We start from the raw sequence: 21,660 nt of genomic DNA on the forward strand, positions 1-21,660 counted from the left end.
ACCTGGTCAGAGCCCCTGCCTCAAACGTCCACAAGTTCTAGGAGGGAAAAACAGCCTTTTGATTGATTTCCTGAATATGACAGGTGGCTAACAGCCAGTAAATATCCAACTTAATTTCTCTTATTGGTGATTACTGATCTTTTTCATGCCAAACGCTTTTAAAAAGTGGACTCGTCTATCAGTTTGGCAATCTATACCAGCCACGACTGTTCTCAGAACTCTTGCAACGCCACTTTCCTAAAAATCCCATGGTAATCCTACTTCAACAGCTGTTGCTCAGTAGTCACCATGGTTACTTAAGCCAATCTGGGTGGCCACGTGGACATGCCAGTGAAGACCATGACTTCGCAGTGGTGGTCTTTCCATTAGCCAAGTCCAGGAGCACCTGAGTTCCCCACATAGAAACCCTTAACAAATTACGAGGGATCATTAGCAAATGTGAATAGGTAGTAGGTAGCTAACAATTATATACTGAGCTTAGGTGCCTCAGGGACTGGACCATTCCTCATAGCAACAAATCCTTCCCCTCCTTCTCAGGCGATCATTGAATGCACTATTATATCACCTGTTTATAGGTTGACTGGTTGATTAGCTCTAGGAAAGCCAGGAAACAAAATTTACTTGAAGTAACTTTCAGATAGATGGTAGCAGGAAGAACATTTATATAACTGGGTTGTAAAATGCTGTGGTAGAATTTAATTCACTCCTTGGAAATTTATGGTTTTGAAGGCCTACCTCATTGAGATAAAACACTATAGCTTCACATTATTCATATTATAGAATTTTTAGTATTTCCAAAAATACATGCATGCGTTTGCAAATATAAACATAATTCTAATGCACATTAGATGTCACATTCTAATTCACATACAAATGCTCAGATTAAAAACCTGATCAAGTTAGCAAACTTGTATTGTTTCAAGGCAATAACTGAGATACCTCCTCTTTACATTTTTGTTCAAACAGCCACAAACATGCAAGGTCAGAGGCTTAATCCAGCAGAGACATAGACAAGCATGACATTGGCTCTAACCAGTGTCCATACGTTAATGCATTTTCTTGGGTTAATCTAGTTGCTCCCGAGTATGGCTCAATATTCTTCCGAAACTTTCTCATTATGTGAGAAATCTCCAACTTCACCAAGTATGACGTCTATAGAAGAAGTACATCTCTCTGAGGAAAATTCATCATTCGCCAACAGCAGATTTTAACATCAGCTTAACAGTCACAAACACACAATTCCCAAACTACACGTCTAGTCTATACAATTCAGAACTGCACTGAGTTTATGAGCCGTGTTATTGTTTAAACCATATAAATAAAACCTACATTGTTTCGGTGAAGCTTCTGCTGTACAAATGCAGAACAGCCGGGGCTGAATAGATTCTATTAATAATGCAATATTGAGTTTGGTATTGACTTTAAGAAGTATTATCACCTCCTTGACTAACCCTTAGCTGCCAGCAGACGCTGCCTCAGGCCAGTACACACCTAATTGCTCGGTAAAAAGGCCGTTTCCCTACCTCATTGAGCCGCATGATGTGATAAATTTGCCGCAGGTACTCGCTGCCACCTGGTTTGTGGCAGATATCCAGGACCATCATGTTTATTTTCTGCTCAGTCAGTTCAAGAGCACTATCTCCTTCTTCTAAGGCTGTGCTTTTCTCCATCGTCATAAATGCACTAAACACAAAGAAAGCATATAAGTATCAGTGGTGAAGAATTGTAAAGATGGAAAATAATCAAAGAGATTGAGTGTGGAGAGTCGATGTAAATCTCATATTCAAAGCACCATAAAGACTGCTCAAATAGGTAAGCCTTCCCAAACCGCCCCTGCTCATAGAAATAGTGCCTCAGGACTGAGCACCTGAAAGCATTTTTAAAAATTGAATGGTTTCTTTTAAAACACTTCTTTATTGCATTTATACTCCTATCTATAAAACATTTTCCCATTACTGCAATTGTTGAAATTGCTATAATCATGGGATGAAAACAAAACATTTCTTTTTAAGAACATGTAAGAAATAATTTGTATTTTCTCTTTGAGGATAAAAAGTATCTTTGATGCCAGAAATAGCTTTGGTATTCTGTCTTTTGTAGATTCCTCTTTACACCTGTCGTAGAACACATTAAAGACTAATTAAAGTGTCAAAAGGGGAGCCTATTATGCTAAATATAGGCTGGGTGCTTCCTGGCAGTGTGCTTACCACTGGGTATTTTACATTAGCCTTTTGACACTTGTTGCCTTTTAAAAATATAAGGCCCCTCTCCTGTTTCTTCTTGGTAAGGATACCTAGCAAAAGTCACTGCCCTGATTATTCTTTCAGGAAAAGGGTCTAGTGTCACCACGCCGGGAATATGCAAGTTTTATTTGTGAAACATTTCTAAAAACACATACTCTTGTTATTGATTTTAAACATTATTTACATAGTAATGATGAATGACATAAGTAAAAAAAAAATTCTCAAACTATACCAGTGCAAAAGAACTCTATACAACATGCATCATATATATTCCATACTACTTTTCTTATTACACTTGATATTAGGTATGATCATGTTAGGCGTTGCAATCTAAGCATTCTTAAGAAAATGCATGGTTTTCCACTGTTTCTCAGACTAAATGAAATTTACTGTGGTGTAATCAACTATATACTGCAGTTCATTACTGAGATTTTGCCATGATTATAAAATTAGTTCTGCTAAGAGTCAGTGCCGCTGACCTGAAGACTGAACCAAATGATACCCAGCTGCTGGACATTAACTTTTATATTGCTTCCACATGTAGCTTCCAAAATCTTTCTTAAAAAAAAAAAAGAACTTTACAATTGTATAAGGCTTGCTAAAAGTAAAGCAAATTCTACTCTTAGAGATATTCATTAGCTGCAGTAAATTTTTAATAAACAGACAAAAAGACCTTGTTTCAGTAAAAGGAGTTTGTATATATCTTTTTTGAAGCTGCACACAGGTTGCAAGCAAAATTTCATGTCAGGTTTTGTTGAGGCTGACATTGAAAAAGTTGAGGCCCTCTGACAAAGGAGTGTCTCAGTGTCAGCCCCTGAATTGTATCCTTTCCTGTCCATCACTGTGCAGGTGAAGCAAATGATTGGATTCAGTCAATGCTATGATTAATGAGTTCCTCTCTGGATTTGGGACTGCCTATCAATCATGTCATTAGGGAGAATGTGCCCTGAAAGAGGCAGACCTTAGCCAAGGAATAACTGCATTAATCTTAATCTGTATATGCACCCAGCCAGCCAAGTCAGGGTCACCATGATGAAAAACAATAATCTTCAACTCGACAAATTACTTTGCAAAGACAGACATTTCTTTACTTTTTGGGCTGTGTGTTCTCCAGAATCTAAGTTGACTGTTTACAGCTTGAGTGTTACTACAAAGTGAAGGTTATTTTAATGAATAGTAATGCTTTCGGGCAGTGTGCAAGACAAGCAATGCTTCCAGCTGCCACCTTTCCACTGCAGATATTTTCACAATTTCCATAAAATCAAAATTAAGTCTGAATCCATGTGAAAGAGATCTAGCTAAGTGACGTTGTGTAGTTTCAAGATGATCTTCATGGGGAATTAACATTTCATTTATTTTAACAGAAGAATTGTTTAAGTTTAAATGGTTACATTCTCAAACTTAAAACAGTTATGATAAAGCCAAGGAAACCCTCTATCTATATACAGACATCGTGGTTTAAAATACATTTTCCTAATGGTAGAGATCTATAAACAAAATGATCATCAATCATCAATTTGTGAGATATGTAGACGGGGAAGTTTACTTGTATAATAGACAATCAATCTGAAATCAAAGTCAAGAAGTACCATCCTATAGTGCCTGAATCTTGTAGAGATGACCTAAAGTGAATTAGTAGGTCAAATTTAACTTTTTCAAATAAATATAAGAACTAACTTTTAATCTGAATTCTTATATATTTGCATTTCAGAAATTGAGAAAGATGTAGCATTGTGCTTATTACATGCTTCCATAATGTACATTCAGGACCTTTTTAAAACATTTTTAAAAATCAGCAATTCTTCATTTCAGATGCATGTTCCAACAGAGAGCTAATCAGCCAAATATTAGCTGGACAACTCCCTATGTAGGAGGCATCAGATACAGTGGTGCTGTTTATAAAGACTTTAAACCAACTTTTAATGAAAAAATATTATTTATGGATTCCTGTATGCGTCCTCAGGTATATTACTGAGACATTACTTTAAACTGACCTTATTGACAGAGGGACTCCTAAATCAAAAGTATCAGAAATTTAACTTTATAATCAGATCCACTATTATTCTTTTTCTCTCTCCTTTACAACCACTGCCATGGATAATGACATCTGGCCTTAATCTTTTAGTCATTGAATTAAAGCTTGTAAATTGGGACTGAATGCAAATGTAAAGATTAAGAAAGTTGCTTTCAGGAGCACCTGGGTGGCTCAGTGGGTTAAATGTCCGACTTTGGCTCAGGTCATGATCTCAGAGTTTGTGGGTTCCAGCCCTGCTTTGGGCTGTGTGTTGACAGCTCAGAGCCTGGAGCCTGCTTCAGATTCTGTGTCTCCCTCTCTCTGTCCCTCCCCAGCTCACGCTCTGTGTCTCGCTCTGTCTCCTGTTCTCTCTCAAAAATAAATAAACATTAAAAAAAATTTTTTTAAGAAAGTTGTTTTCAGAGATACTAAGCACTTGCCTGACTGCGATTGTTATTCCTACCCACAGGACATGCCAGAAGTACATTTCTAGAAGTCACTACGACAAGACCAGGAAAATCACGATTACCTACATTTTTCCATTTGGATTAATACAGATTAATTGGATTAACACAGTTTTACAGACTAATACAAACCAGTAAAGAATATTTGTTACCATAATACCAGTGAGTGCAATGTGTTTTAATAGGGTTTATAAATAAGAAATGCTTGCTAGTTCTAAGCTTGATGTGAAGAACTTTATCAATGTTATTTAAATTTTCCAAATCATGCCATCAGCTTGGTCTCACCACTGAAAATGAGGCTTTGAGAGATTCCATAATTTGCCCAAGATGGCCCACTTACAAGGCATTTGTATTTGTCTGTCTGATTCCAAAGCCTGAGTTCTTTGACACTACAAAGAACTATGTAGTAAGGAAAGTAACAACTTTTAGTCGTTTCAGGCAGAAAGTCAAAATAGTATCTGCTAGAATCATGAATATATTTTAAAAGAATGGGGGACAGTGTGTGGAGTGGTATAAAAAAGGGCTGGCTTAGTGATCTGTAGACCATATGAACCATAATTTCTTTATCAATATCATGCAGTTCTATACTGAAGACGAATTTTAAGACAGGAGTACTCTATGTACATATTTAAATTCATCAGGGACCCTTAAAAATCTTAGCAATACCACAAATCACTTAGCTCTTGGTGACAAACCTATGAGAAGGCTGACATTTTCATACAGAAACAGCTGGGTGTGTTTATAGCTCGAGTGTGATATGCCCCAGCTGCCCTCTGGGATTCTTACATTACCAGATGAAAAATGTGTACCTTTTTGACAATCAGGTACACAGAAAGCAATAAAAAGCCTTTTATACCCATTAATTCCTTCTTAATTTAATCTCCATGCCCAATCCATTTACAAAACGCTCCAGGCTATCCACTAGATACCTGTTTGTGCACTGAAAAGAAATGAAACCAAATTCTCTTGGGTTTAACTCCCACCCTTTTTATCAGAAACCTTAAGATGGTGAGTAAACAAGTATAATGTTCCAGGGTATCAATGGGGTTCAAATTTTCATAAAACAAGGCACATCTAAATAATGCAGTTTTTGTTGGAATATTTACCTTTTTCTGTATTCATCAAAGTTCCCATTAAGTTAATAGAATAACCATTGTTGCCTATCTTAATGGTATTTTGTTGTTGTTTATTGGTAATTTTGTTATAGTGAACATACTTAATGAAATTCAGTGAAAGAAAAACATTGCTTTACCATTTGGTGCTCAGTTTCCTTGCCTTCACCAACTGGCTCTCAATCCAGTTGGGTTTCTGCTGCTCAATGATCTGTATGACCTTTTGAGTCATTTGATTAGGGTCACTTGTCTGCTTTCCCATGATACTTTCCAAACACAGGCAGATTAAACCAAGTTTCTCTTTACTCCATCTGTCAAGGGAGGCACCTGTTAAAAGTTCCACAGTGTTTCCATCCTCAAATATCTGACATATAATTACAATCAAGTTCCAGACAAGGAGGCTAGCTTTCTTCAATTCAACAAAGTTTTTTGACATTTTTCTCTCAGACAGAAAAAAGAAGTATTTAATTGGGGGAGGCAAACATGCAATCACCGTAGGTAACTCGCTGATTACAATAGATACTGCCTGAGCAGCAAGCCTCGTGAAGCCTGGGGAAGAAAAGAAAGAAAAGGTATGATTAATATTAGCATTTGCATTCCATCTCTCTGTTGTTTTCAGTGTTGCGTAGGGATGTCTAATTTTTGTGGAGAAAATTGTTGAGAAGAGCAAGTGCTTGACATATTCCGACAGAACTCTACTGGGATCCCCTCCAGTGCTGCCTAACATTCCTCAAGTCTCAAACTCATTTTTTCCTCTCTCACAAATGAAGATTCGAAAATTTTAAATTATTAGGTATATTTTTGTCTATTAAGACTGCAGGGTAAAGGGCTCCGATGTCCTCTTAATTAACAAATGCAAAAGCACTCCTGGTGGACCTCTTTGTGGCCTTTGATACTTTCTTAAACCATTCTCCTCTTCCCTTGAAATCCATAGCAGAATTATTCCAGGTCTTGTCAGGACTGACTCCTCTTCTTCCACTTCTTTTTATTATTTATTTTTTTTAATGTTTGCTTATTTATTTTTGAGAGAGAGAGCGAGAGGGCAAAGGGCAGAGAGGGAGACAGAGGATGAGAAGCAGGCTCCGCACTGTCAGTGCAGAGTCCCATGCACAGCTCAAACCCACAAACCATGAGATCATGACCTGAGCTGAAGTTCGACACTTAACTGACTGAGCCGCACCCAGGTGCGCCTCTTCTACTTCTTAGCACAAATGTCACCTCCTCAGAGAGCCTTCACTCACCACCCCCTCCAAGGCATCCCTTCATGCTCTTCCCATCCCAGCTCCCACTTCCTCTGTATCATTAGACGCCATTTTGTTGCCTTTATTATCGCACTTAACCATTGTCTAATAAATATCTCCCTAATTCTTCTTTATCTGTTACTATCCACTAGAATATAAGCTTCATGAAGGCACTTCTGTATCCTCAACCCTTAGTACCTCATATATCAGTTGTTCAATAAATATTTGGTGAATAAATGGGTCAACAAACTGGTTCATGGTTACCTTTATTACTCTTCTTTGTTTCTTCATGGCCCATTCTAGTTCTAATTTATACTAATACCTCTTAAATGTAGTTGTTTGCTAAGAAGTCTTTGCCTATTGACTGATGAGTCTACACACTCTCCCTTCTTTGCTCTGAAGGATGTACTGATCCTCCCTCTCTAGATCAGGGTGTCTCAACTTTGGCACTAATGACTTTGGGCTGTATAGTTTTTTGTTGTGATGACTGTCCTATGAATTATAAGATATTATAGCAGCGTCTCTGACCTATGTCCACTAGATGCCAAGTAACATTCTCCTCAGTTGTGAGAACTAAAAATGTCTCCAAGCATTGCCAAATGTCCCTACGGGGGCAAAACCTTTCCTTGTTGAGAGCCACTCTTCTGGATGATTCTAGAATCTTTAGTCTTGGTCTTTCTCCAGGGTAGCAGTCCTACTACTTCAGCTCCCTGTTTTCCTCCTGAACTAGCTTGGCCTTGCTGACTCTCCCTCCCCACCTCCCTCTGTCCCTTCTTTTCTTTTGTCTTTTAAAATCTTTTAAATAGTAACCACGTTGATAAATCCTCCTACCCTTCATCTGACATACAGCGTCACCTCACTGTAACCATGGCTACCGACCTATTAAAGCCCTTCCTTATAAATGGTAGTTGGACTACTGCACTATTCTCCTAACTCATCTCTCTGTTCCAGACTATCCCCAGCCTCTCTCCTGTGTTGTGAAGCCAGATTCACACACTGTAAAATTTATTATCTAATTTCTCTGCCACAATTGTTTTAGCTGTTTTCCACTGATCAGTCTTCAGAGTGTTGCTGTCAAAACACTCCACAGTCCAGCCTCCGCCAGTTTCTGTAAACCTTATCTTTATTTTATCCTCATTGCTTTTAAACTTCTGAATATCTCATTACTCTCACATGGGTTGCCCTTTCTCTCCATGAGTCGTCCATCTTCTTCAACTCTTGGTTCAAAGTCCTCTCCTCCTATAAATTTATTTGAACATACCATCTATATAACCACTTCGGTAATTAGGTCCATAATGTGCCATGCTGTCATCTTTTTATATTATCATCTATTATTGTTTATGTTTTTTGTCTTGATGAGTTATCTTTACAACTAAACAAAAATCTCCTCAAGAGCATATAAAAGAACCTCATCGGTCCTTGGCTATCCTACAAAGCCAGACACAATCTTTTAATCCACTAAATACATGACTGAATTTGATAATTGGAACCAAGTGACAAGTCAAAAGAAGGTAGCTTTGCGTTCTTCCATGAAACATCCTTTCTGTTTTTACTAAACAAAAATAATAAAACAATGTGAAATAATTTTCAAGATACTTGTGACATTTAAAGAAGTCATTCTGCTCTAACAAAGTACGAAGCTTTTGGAAAACATATGTCTAGTCTAGTGACTCCACAGAAACTCAGGACAACTTAAGAATCATGTTAAAAATGGACTGGAATAGTCTTTGTAAGTTTGTAAAATTGGGCCCAACATATATTTGAAAGATCTCGTAAGACTATTGTATTAAATAAAATACTAAATGTGAAAACACCTAGTTTAGTACTTGTAAAATATAGTTCTTTGATAAAATGCTATCCTTTTATCAAATGAATATGCTTAGATGAAGCTTAAAATATAGGTAAAGCAAATTAAGAAACTCGTCTGTGACCACTCTTCTCTGTGTTCTTAAAATATTTTAAATGTTTTGTTGTTCGTTATGTGTTTGTACCATGCACTCCCTATTCTACTCTGAAGTATTTGACTTAAAAGATTATATCTTATGTTCTGTTTATTCAAAAGAGGATTTAACTGCTGATCCCAAGGAAACATTTGACAATCTAAGTAGATATCAGGTAAATATTATCAATTCTCTTCACACCTGCACTTCTACTGATACTTTAGAGATTTTGAGGACTCCAAGTACTCAGATTCTCACTACTTCATTAAAGCTTACAGCTAATTCCAATCAGAACCTTTAGGTTGATGTCAGATTAATCAATTCGTTCTACTAATCACAGAAACTCTGAGTCTGTGGTGATATTAACAACACATCAGGGAGGGATCTTTTAAGAATGCCAAACACTCATTTTTCTGTCCTTATTTAAATGTTTTGACTTCTATCTAAGCCATATATATATTACATTTTGGAAGGGCCATCCCAATTTCAGAGCTGATAAGGAATGAAAAAAAAATGTATGCCTTAGAATGAATGCAATGTGATATGAATATTTACATATTTATCATTTTTTTCTTCCTAGACAGGTACTAGTGGCTGTAATAACATATTATGTGGATTATAAAACACGCTGAAAGGAAATTTACAATGAATGAAGTAAAGACAAAATAACATCTTAAAGTTATTTAAAAAATTTTACTTATTAATGGTATAAAATGTCAATAATAGTTTACTGAGTGAGGATAATGTGATTTAATATGCTTTGTAATTTTTAAAATCTGGGTTTAACACTTGAATACAATGATTGAAAGGGCAGGTTTTACATTCAGTTTGTGTCAGTACTTGGTTTTAATAGCTGTCATAGGTGAAAAAGCTACTACATGAACATACATAGATCCACATGGGAACAAGTATATCGATAACTGTGCTTATGAAATCATGGCACTTGTTGTTCAATCTGAAGCATCAAATAGGCCAAGGCTGTTGTTGAAATTTGTCTAGTAAATATTCATTATCCATGATGTCATTCAGTTGTTCTAGCAAACAAAATGAAAAATAAATTTTGTATTTTTAAGAAAAATATTCAGGAATCATTGAAACCTTTATTTGGAATATTATAAATTATGTTAGAAAATATTATTTCTAAGGGACACCTAGGTGGCTCAGTCAGTTAAGTAGCCAACTCTTGATTTTCGGTCATGATCTCACAGTTCATGAGTTCGAGCCCGGCATTGGGTTCTGCATTGGCAGTGCAAAGCCTGGTTGTGATTCTCTCTCTCAATCTCTCTCTTTCTCTCTCCTCTTCCCTCTCTCCTTTTTCTCTCTCTCCTCCCTCTCCCTCTCTCTCTGACCATCCCCTGCTCATACTCTCTCTCTCAGAATAAACATTAAAAAAATTATTTCTAAGTTCTTAAGTATGTAGATAGGATATTTTTATTGGTGATACTGGTTTTTCTAAAATGAACATTTCTGGATTTTATAAAATAAACTATCTTAAGAACTTCTTTACAGGATTTTGTGTATTTCTGCGTTTGGTTTCTTTCTCCACAACCTGCATGTGAAGGGTGCCATGAATACATTTTTCTTGCAATGTTACCTCTGTTTCCTCTCCAGAACCCATTCGGTTAAAATAATTACTCCAACAGTTTTCCCATAAAGCATTCTTTTTATTTAAAAAGTAACTTACTGGGGCACCTTGCTGGCTCAATGTGACTCTTAATCTTGACATTGTAAGTTTGAGCCCCCTGTTGTGTATAGAGATTACTTAAGAATAAAATCTTAAAAATATAAATTAAAATAAAATAAATAAAAAGTAATTTACTGCTATGAAAATTTTTCTGGTATATCTTTCATTTATTTGTTGTCAAAGAAACAAAACAACTAGTTCTTTGTGTATTTGAACTTTGAAACATAACAAATACCTAAGCTGAGCTGTACCAGAAATATCTGAACTTTGATTCAACTCTTTAAATCTCCTACATTGTATAATTTATTTTAATGTTTATTTCTTTAAATCTTCACTATTTTCTATGTAACAGTATTTGCTGACAAAAAAATAAAGAAATGCATTTTAATTTGTCACTACAGTGTTTTCTATGTTCTGTCATTTTCACTGTTTCAGGAAGGACAAATGTTCCCTTACACTAGTAACTATTTGTCTTTTAATAAGTTAGAGTCCTCAAAAAAAAAAAAAAACTCTAAACATTTATCATTATTTAGACACCTTCTGTAAAGTACTGAATTAAATATCATTTGACTTAAAACGTTCTTGAAAAACAATTACAGAGGTTTGTCTTCATGTTTTGGATGCTGAGTTTTGAAACATTTTGCTGGCCATGATGATTTCCAACCATCTTTAGCTTGTATCTCAAGGCATAATACCTACTTAAGAGGAATTCTTGTTTAACAATAATATATGGGAAGTCATATTTCAAGAGGTTTTCCTATTTATTTCCTTTTGTAAATCCTCTTTTGACCAAATCTTATCAGATCATCATCATTTTGCCTTATAATATGGCTGAGTAAGAGTGCATGTTAGGAACAGAAATAAACGTGAACTTTTTCACTTTGTTATTGTTTGCTCTTCCTTGCATCAATATTAGTGTTAAACTGCAGTAGATCTGTTGATTTATAGGAATATGTCAAAGCCACTTGTGTGTTTTGTGGGGATTAATTTTGTTAAAAGTAGATTCTGAAATACAAAGGACAAACTTAATTCAGTACTGCACCTTGAAAGCTGAAGAAGTGCTTTAGCACTGTCCATCACCTCCCCACCAACACCAAACTCAGCACATGACTGTCTCACTCACAGACCAAGGGACAGTTACAGTTACAATCTCCATACGAAATTTTAGTAGAGTTTCATTTCTTTCTTTCTTGTTATACACCAAAGAATTGTCTTGTACATTCCCTGAGGTGTTTGCACCCATTTGGAACCAATTTTACTAGTCTTCAAGCACCAAGAGGAGGTATTTTGTTTATAGTTTATCTCTAGCCTCAACTGAGATGCTTGATATGTAGTAGTAGCTCACTTAGTAAATATTTATTGGATGAATAAGTGACTTAATGTCTGGCCTGTAAATAAAATCTGTCTTGTATACTGTAGGGATAATAAAGGTTGAGCACTATCAGTCTAAAAGAGGGCAGAGATGGAGAATCATGGTATTTTCCTATTGTCATATCCACCTGGAATGCACAAAATGGTTTATAAAGTCACTTTCCTCCACCATTTTCTTTTATGTGATTTGGAATGTTCTACTTCTACTCTTCTACTCTTAGTAGTAGTAGTGATAGTTTTGTTTTTTTTTTTTAATTTTTTTTTTTTTAACATTTATTTATTTTTGAGGCAGAGAGAGACAGAGCATGAACGGGGGAGGGTCAGAGAGAGAGGGAGACAGAATCTGAAACAGGCTCCAGGCTCTGAGCCATCAGCCCAGAGCCCGACGTGGGGCTCGAACTCACGGACCGCGAGATCGTGACCTGAGCCCAAGTCGGACGCCCAACCGACTGAGCCACCCAGGCGCCCCTAGTTTTTTTTTTTAAATTTAACTTTTTATTTTTTAAAATCTACATCCAAATTAGTTAGCATATAGTGCAACAATGATTTCAGGAGTAGATTCCTTAGTGCCCCTTACCCATTTAGCCCACCCCCCCACACCTCCTCCAGTAACCCTCAGTTTGTTCTCCATATTTATGAGTCTCTTATGTTTTGTCCCCCTCCCTGTGTATATTATTTTTGTTTCCCTTCCCTTATGTTCATCTGTTTTGTCTCTTAAAGTCCTCATATGAGTGAACTCATATGATTTTTATCTTTCTCTGACTGACTAATTTCACTTAGCATAATACCCTCCAGTTCCATCCACGTAGTTGCAAATGGCAAGATTTCATTCTTTTTGATCACCGAGTAATATTCCATTGTGTGTGTATATATATATATATATATATATATATATATATATATATATACCACATTTTCTTTATCCATTCATCCATCAGTGGACATGTGGGCTCTTTCCATACTTTGGCTATTGTTGGTAGTGCTGCTATAAACATGGGGGTGCATGTGTCCCTTCGAAACAGCACACCTGTATCCCGTGGATAAATGCCTAGTAGTGCAATTGCTGGGTCCTAGGGTAGTTCTATTTTTAGTTTTTTGAGGAACCTCCATACTGTTTTCCAGAGTGGCTGCACCAGCTTGCATTGCCACCAAGAATGCAAAAGAGATCCTCTTTCTCCGCATCCTCGCCAATATCTGTTGTTGCCTGAGTTGTTAATGTTAGCCATTCTGACAGGTGTAAGGTGGAGTCTTAGTGATAGTTTTATGGAGAATATTATTTAGTAAGGAAAATCACAAAAACTGGTATCTACAAGTAAGCATTTTTTCTCGGAACCAGTGGTTCTTTGAAATGTTATGGAAGAGTTCCAGAACACCTGTAGAAGGCAAAACTGTTCATGAATACAATGACCTGAAAGCCACGAACAAAATAGTGCTACTCATACAACATGATATATTAACTACAGATTATGCCTCCTGAATTGCTCAAAATCTATGAAATATCCAAAAGCTAGAATGAAGGAGAAATGGCAACCACTCAGACAAGGAAGAACTGAAGTAATGAAAAGCTGACATTTTCCAATTTCAATTAAATGGCTTTACTAGATTCAAAGGCAGTTTAATAGGGCTTGGACAGAATTAAAGCATTACTATGAAAGGTCACAGATAGATAATTGATTTGAGTTTGCAATATAAGGTCGCTGGATAAGAACCACATTAGTTAGGATCTCCATAGAGAAGAATGAAAGAAGGCTAGTCTCTTCAATTGACTTAGTAGGTTCAGTTGGAGTATTTTACCATTGAAACTTTCCTCAAGTTAATGAAAAAATATTCTTTTATAGATTAATATAAACGGAAAAATTTTATTAAAAAATTTTTTAGTGTTTATTTATTTTTGACAGAGAGAGAGAGACAGAGCATGAGGGGGTGGGGAGAGAGGGGGAGACCCAGAATCTGAAGCAGGCTCCAGGCTCTGAGCTGTCAGCACAGAGCCCGAACGGGGGCTCAAACTCACAGACTGCGATACCTTAACCTGAGCTGAAGCCAGATGCTCAACTGACTGAGCCATGCAGGCGCCCGCAAAAGTTTTATTTTAAAAATCCTAAGAAGATTCATTCATATGTCTATATAATATACATAATAAAACATTACATGTTTTGTAATGCAGAAACACATAGGTACAAAGAAACCATTTAAGAAGACAGCACTTAATTAATAAAATAAATCATAATGTAACTCATGTTCTAAAATACACTTAATAGATGCACTGCCCCTAATAGGAACAATGCACGGAATTCAGAACCATAGGTATTGGGGGAAATTACTCTGTCAAAAAACTATGTAGGTACTCAATGGAGTGCTATTTTTGACCTAAAGGCTACACAAGTAGGTCTGTTAACAAGAAAAAAGAAAGTAATAATTAGTGGTGGCAGAGGGAAAAACTTCAAGGAAAGAACATTAAACATCAGAGCAATATTCTTGAGAGTATGAATTTTAGATTACTCAACAGATTTGAGGTAAGTTAGTCACAATCATCGACTAATGTGTGAATACTAACATGAACACAACATATCACAGAAAATTCTGAGCTGATAGTTAAATAAAGAAGATGACCATTTGAGTCATTTCCCTTTCTAGTTTCCTTGGTCATAAGGCTCATAGTAAAAAAAAAGAAAAAAAAAATTTACAGGTCCCAAATACATAGAAATGGCGGCAAAAGGACTAACATAGTTTACAAATCTTATAATTTTAGAATTTTACTTGATTTCATATCTTACAAAATTGCTTCTTCAAGGATGGGTTCTTACAAAAAAAAATAATAATAAGGTACCTTTGCTTGATTCTTTCCTCTTAGTTTCTTTTGGAGTATAATTCCATTCCTTTGGAATGCTCTCACGCAAACGTTCAGGAACACTGTGCTTGTTTAGGTTGGGCCCACAGTTTCTCCCAGACTTCATCACAAATACTATCTGCTGTACAATGTCCTTGATAGCATCAGTCAGTGCCAGTCTCAAGCATCGGATGACCTCCGGCTCGGACTCCATGCATGTTGAGACTTTAAAATCAGACAGCATATTATAGTTAGCAGAATCTGGCAATATTTTGTGCCTTATTTAATTGGGAATTCAGTTTCTCATTAGCTAGTTTAAAGCCATAGAAAAGAAGAGCTGTTTTTAAACTTGAAATCACATAATTAATAAACAGTCCATAAAAATTAAAAAAAAAATTCTTCTTAGTAATAAAGAAAATGGTAATTAAAATAACAGGGAATAACAGTATTTGCTTGTGGTCTGCAACTCTAACGGTGGAAATTGAAGTTGTATGATTTTCTTAGATGATAACTTGGCAATAATACCAAATCTTTAACATTTTGCTTACCTGTTAACTCATTTATTCCTTCTCTGGACCTTATCCTAAGAAATTAATTATAATCATGTAAAGGATATAAAGGAAAATCGAAAATAATCTTAATGTCCAATAATCATCAGTTATTTAAGTAGCTAAGATATATCCATCAACACAATAAAGCCATATATTGTTTAGTAAAAAATAAAAATAAAGACATGTTAGGAAAACTATGACATGTTATTTTTATTACAAACACACTATACCACACACACACACACACACACACACACACACACACGAATTACAAGATGCATTCTCCAGGTTAATGGTGATTATCAATGCCTGATGGGATTTCAGGTATTTTCCTCCTCCTTCCCTCTTTCTTCTTTTACTTTTCCTTCTTTTCTATCCTCCCATCCTCCCTTCTTTTCTTCTTTCTGCCATCCTACCTTCTTTCTGATAATATAGATTACCAACCGTTAATATGTATTACTTGTGTGATAAATGCAATAAAATTTTATTATTTTTTTAATATGACAGGAAAGTCTTGGGATAACCACTTGAATCAACACAGAAAAGTACCCATATGTTTTTTCCCCTCAAAATTTGAGGTGGTATTTCTGTTTTTTCTTAATTTATTTAAATAATCTCTACATCCAACATGGGGCTCTAACTCATGACCCTGACCTGAGGTCAAAAGTTGCATGCTCTTCTGACTGAGTCAGTCAGGCACTCTAAGGTAATATTTCCCAAGTGACTCAATCCATTATTAAAACCAGCATGCTGGGGCACCTGGGTGGCCCAGTCAGTTAAGGGTCCAACTTTGGCTCTGGTCATGATCTCCTAGTTCATGAGTTTGAGCCCCACGTTGGCTCTGTGCTCACAGCTCAGAGCCGGGAGCCTGCTTCAGATTCTATGTCTCCCTCTCTCTCTCTCTGCCCTTCCCCACTCACGCTCTGTCTCTGTCTCTCAAAAAATAAATAAATAAATAAATAAATAAATTTTTTTAATGTTTAAAATAAAATCAAGGTATTACAAATGATAGAGAAAATAACAGCCCTATCTCAAAGAATTATTTTAAAATTATATGAATTAATTTGTGTTAAGCAACTAGCACATAGTAGGCACTATGTGCACCATGTAAACCTATGTTATTATTATTATTACCTAAGAGGAATTTTCTGTAAAGTTTGCAATATTATAGTATAGGGTGCCCAGTGTTTTTTGATGCAGCGTTCTGCAACAAGTTGAGCATGGGATAGTATAGGGAGGATCAAGCAATATCCACAGATGCCTACAGTAGGGATAAGATACAGATGTAGCAAGAAGAGAAGGAAATATAGGAAGAGAGAATAGAGAAGAAAAAAATAGTAAGTGACAAGCCCTTCTGGTTTCTGGCTCTGCATATAAAGAGCTTAGAAGTTGCCTCTCTGTCCTATCAACAAGTAAATAGCTGAACAGATGGAAAAATCAACAAGTCTTCTTGGATCTGTAGAGAGGTGGGGACATAAGGCAAACCACCGCCTCCAAGACTGGAGTGATGGACAGCAAATACAGGGAGTCACAGTTTACTGGAGTGGAGACTCATAAGCAGAACCTACCATGGGAACCAGTGCCAAAGTAGGAAGTCTGAACTGTAATTGATGAATTGCTGGAGGCTCAGTGTGGACAAGTCTGAGAGTTAAAATTCAATGGGGACCCTGTTATGTGGAGGCTGCCACACTTTTGTGAGTTTTATCTCTGTGAGTTCAACTAGGTGCCCATAGTAAATGTCAGAGAAAAATCCCCAAGAGCTTCCAGCAAGGGAAAAGGAAAAGGAACATTTTGAGATAAGTCAGAGCACTCTGTTCTTCTTCAGGGTTGCCCTCAGGAGAAACTACTAAAATAGAGCCTAACCCACTGGGGTATTATCAGAGTCTAACTGACCTAGAAGAAGGGAAATACCCAATTCCAGCCCACTCTAGCTATACTCTCCTACATAGAATGGGAGAAAAAAACAGAAACACTTATGAAGTACATCATCCAGAGGCACAGGTCCACTAAAAGACCTAATCATAGCACCACAGAATGCTTCCCATGCCTCCCCCACTTTTCCACCACATCACTAAAACCCTCTTTACAGCAGTTTCTTTTACCCAATACATCATGTCCAGCTTCCAAGAAAAATTACAAGACATACTAAAAGGCAAAGAACACAATTTTGAAATGAGAAAACATCAGAAACAGACATGGAAATCAGAATTACCAGACCAGGAATTAAAATAACTTTGATTACTTTGCTAAGGGCTCTAATATATAAAGTAGACAGCATGCAAGAGCAAATGGGCTATGTAAATAGAGAAATGGAAATCTTGAGAAAGAACCAAAAAGAAATACTAGACATCAAAAATACTGTAACAAAAATGAAGAATGCCTTTCCTGGGCTTATTAGTAGACTGGACATAGCTGAGAAAAGAATTCTGAGCTTGAGGATATCTCAATAGGAACCTCTAAAACTCAAAAGCAAAGAGATCAACGTCTGAAAAAAAAAAAAAAAAAAAGAAGAAGAACAGAATATCCAAGGACTGTGGGACAACTACAAAAGATGTAATATGTGTAATGGGAATACCAAAAGGAGAAGAAAAAGAAAGGATCAGAAGAAATATTTAAGACAATAATGACCGAGAAGTTCCCCTCAAATTACTATCAAACACAAACCACAGATCCAGAAAGCTCAGAGAACACCAAGCAGAATAAATACTTAAAACTATACCTACACATATCATTTTCAAACTACAAAAAAAATAAAGGCAAAGAAGTCCTGAAAAAAGCCAGAGGGAAAAAAAATTACCTTACCTACAGAGGAACAAAGGGACGAATTAACATCCAGCTTTTCAGAAACCATGCAAACAAGAAGACAGTGGTGTGAAATATGTAGGAGTATCAAGGGGAAAAATAAAAAACAAACAAAAAAACCCAAACGACCTAGAATTCTATGCCCTGCAGAATTATCCTTCACAACTGAAGGAGAAATAAAGACTTTCTCAGACAAACAAATATTGAAGACATTGGTTGCCAGTAGACCTGTCTTACAAGAAATGTTAAATGAAACTCTTTAGAGTAAAAGGAAATAATACAAGAGTGAAAACTCAGATTTACATAAAGTAAAAAAAAAAAAAAGACATTAAAGAAGGAATAAGTGTTGGTAATATAAAAAAATTTTATTTTTCTTATTCATAATTGATCTAACAGATAAGTTTGTTCAAAATAATAATACCAACAAGTACTCACTTATGTATATATATCTTATACATAACTGTACAAAAGTGGAGTCCCTTGTGACCACTGTAAGGTCTCAGGTTCCAGAAATACTTAAGACCCAGAGGATATTTAACACTTATGGAGAAACAATTTATACAAAGACCAAGGATATTGCACCAATCTGAAATTCTGATCCTTTAAAACACCCCACACAATTCAGGCTGTATTAATTTGTGTAACACTTGTTTCAAGAGACTTGTCTGACCTGGTGGAGAAGGGTTTGCTCAATGTGTATATGAAGAGAAGACTAATGAGGAGTGAGTAGCAGTTTCACTTTCTCATGGCAGCACCTGAAGGCCATTGGTATCTTCAGTACAGTGTTGTGCTAAGTGACAAAATGGTTCAAGAACTTAAGTGTTGAAGGACAAATAGTGGTTGAAGCATGTGGGTCAACAATTCTTTGTCATCTTGTGAGAGAATTCGGCTCTCACTTCACCTGAATAACTAAAAACTGGAGTGGTAGGGCTTCCAAGGTTATTTTTCTTTCAGTTCCATAAAGTCTACATCAGAAGTAATTCAGTCTTTTTAACTGGAAAACTGTCCCTCCTTTGGGTAAAGAGATCACAGTAGGAAATACATGGAAACTAGGAGATAAAATTTTAAGAGGAGATAATTATTAGGGAGTCTTAAGTAATAGATTCGGGTTTTAAAAATCATTATACAGTTATCTATTGGTATTTTTCAGGGATAATGACCAAAAGATGTAACATAATAACCTTAAACTAGCTAAAAAGATATTCAAGTAGTATCTAGAGGATAGTCAGAGTCCTGGAAGAGTGAAACCATGAATATGAGCAAGTTAGATTTTTTTATATGGATCCTAGGAAATATTTCATGGAAATGTAGTTTCTGAAACAGTGTATAAAAATGTTTGTAGGTTGAAAGCCAAATGTAAATGATGTAAATGGTTAAGGGACTAACAGTGTAACCACTAGGTTCTCAGTCTTTGTTTTCCCAAGATATTAATAAGTATGTAATTTAAGGCAGGATATTAAGTATAGAACAAGGTGAGAATCTATTCATCTGGCCCCAAGGTAGGGCAACACATGAACACTTTCTAGTTACATATGCAACTTGCAACATCCATTCTATGTAGACAGAAGAACAATACAAATGGAAAAACATATTGTTCCCAAAGGAACGAGAAGACATACTTGCCTTATAGAGACAGAGGTGCTGTGGTCGTAATAAACACCTTTTATGTTTAAAGAAAATGACTAGTAGTTTTGTGCATTGGTTTGCCAAAAAATGCATCCAAGAATAATATGTCACTAATGTCTTACTTGCTCAAGAGCAAAACATAATCTATGGTAAATATTAAACTAAATTTTTATGAGGGGACAGTTCCTAATAATAATTTAAAAAGAAAATCTGCATTACATAATTTCTCTCCCTCTCCCTCCCCTGCACCTTGTCCCAAGTATATTATATTTTGATAGGACTGAATGGTTAATGATTCCCCAAAGAAACTGTTATGCTTAAAAAAAATGTGTGATAAACTTTTACAAATAATAGACTCAACAAGAGTGACATCAATAAAACTTTCAAAGCATCTTTAAAGATATATTTAAGTATCCATAAAACACTTCTTTAACAAACAGTAAATTTTTCATACCTGGAATGTTATATAGAAAGTCCCATAATTGTTCTTCTTCCATGTAGCTCACAAAAACATTTCCAAATGTTTGTGGAGAAAAATTGCAATGGTACAATACTTTAAAGATGGTTTCTATTAAGCTGGATCCTTGGTTCAGATTATCATCTGTATCAGAACCTTGCTCTTGAAAGGTACATTCTTGGAAAGAATAAAATTAATTTGGTAAGATAGGTATCAGTGAATGTGATTAAATTCTTGTCACTTACCCAAACATATTGCAGTAAAACTGTATTTGATTAATATTTACATAATAAGAGAAATGCCATATTCTTTCAGAGTAATGGCCCACCAAACCCAATATTGTTACTGAGATACTTAGGATATTTGTAGGGGGAAAAATGTGAGAAGGGTCACAATGACATGACCTCAAAGAAAGAGAGAGAGAGAGAGAGAGAGAGAGAGAGAGAGGGAGAGAGTGAATCACAAGCAAGCTCCATGCTGTCAGGGCAGAATCCAATATGGGGCTTGCAGTGAGATCAAGACCTGAGCTGAAATCGAGAGTCAGCCACTTAACCAACTGAGCCACCTAGACGCCCACCAAGGTGAGTTCTAAGTCGGACCTCACCAACTGTCTAAGAAGGTCTGGATGGAGGGTGAGCCTCAGCTGATTTCAAATGTTTCTAAGGTTGGTGTCCTAGAAACCTGGTGAAAACCAATACCTTTTCGAGGCACTCCTCCACAAACCTTGGTTCTTCCCAGCTTGCACATTTCCTACACTTTAGGGCTTTTCTTCTGCGTTCCCTTTCATTCTTCTATTTCCCATTCCTTTCAAGAAGACTCCGCTAGGGTTCTATTCTTTTAACCTTCTTTTTAAGTTCGTCCCTTCCCTGCTCCTCCACATGCAGGTCTAGCCCTTTCCTTTTTCTTTCCCTCAGCCTTCTGGACAAGGCACTTGTTTGTTTAATGGAAAATTCCCCAGGTGTGTCTTCAATCGTGAAAGACATAAATATCAAGGAGTTGTAGATCTGTCTAGAGCATCCACTGTTCAAACAAAGGTCATCCACTTAGCCTCATCTTCCTCAGTCAATATTAATACCCAAGAGGTATTTTCCCGTCAGATCTACAACTAACCCAGGCCTGCACTCTCTTATTGTTCTCCCTTTAATATGAGTCACACTCCTGTCTTTCTCCACACTTCTAGCTAAGGAAGGAGGGAGGACTCTTCTCAGTGGTGAGTTTGGGGCCAACCTGACCACAGGGAGTTGCATTCTGGCCTGCTCTCCTCCTCATTAAGTCTATGAGGGCTGGTTCTGCCATTGCATAAGTCTATGAGGGACAGGAGGATCATC

At 36.4% G+C, this 21,660-nt stretch overlaps 1 protein-coding gene across 9 annotated transcripts in view; it reads right to left on the bottom strand.

Moving 5' to 3' along the window:
* KIAA0825 (KIAA0825 ortholog) overlaps positions 1 to 21,660 on the bottom strand; it is a 293,878-nt gene that overhangs the window by 104,145 nt on the left and 168,073 nt on the right. For all 9 annotated transcript variants that reach the window (XM_042943406.1, XM_042943366.1, XM_042943346.1 and 6 more), the window contains 4 exons: positions 20,330 to 20,509; positions 14,897 to 15,121; positions 5,974 to 6,382; positions 1,524 to 1,683 (listed from right to left, as the gene is read on the bottom strand). In XM_042943406.1, the coding sequence (XP_042799340.1) occupies positions 1,524 to 1,683; positions 5,974 to 6,382; positions 14,897 to 15,121; positions 20,330 to 20,509 (974 nt within the window). The remainder of the gene's footprint in view (positions 1 to 1,523; positions 1,684 to 5,973; positions 6,383 to 14,896; positions 15,122 to 20,329; positions 20,510 to 21,660) is intronic.

Source organism: Panthera leo, chromosome A1, assembly GCF_018350215.1.
Source record: "Panthera leo isolate Ple1 chromosome A1, P.leo_Ple1_pat1.1, whole genome shotgun sequence".
Taxonomy (NCBI): domain Eukaryota; kingdom Metazoa; phylum Chordata; class Mammalia; order Carnivora; family Felidae; genus Panthera; species Panthera leo.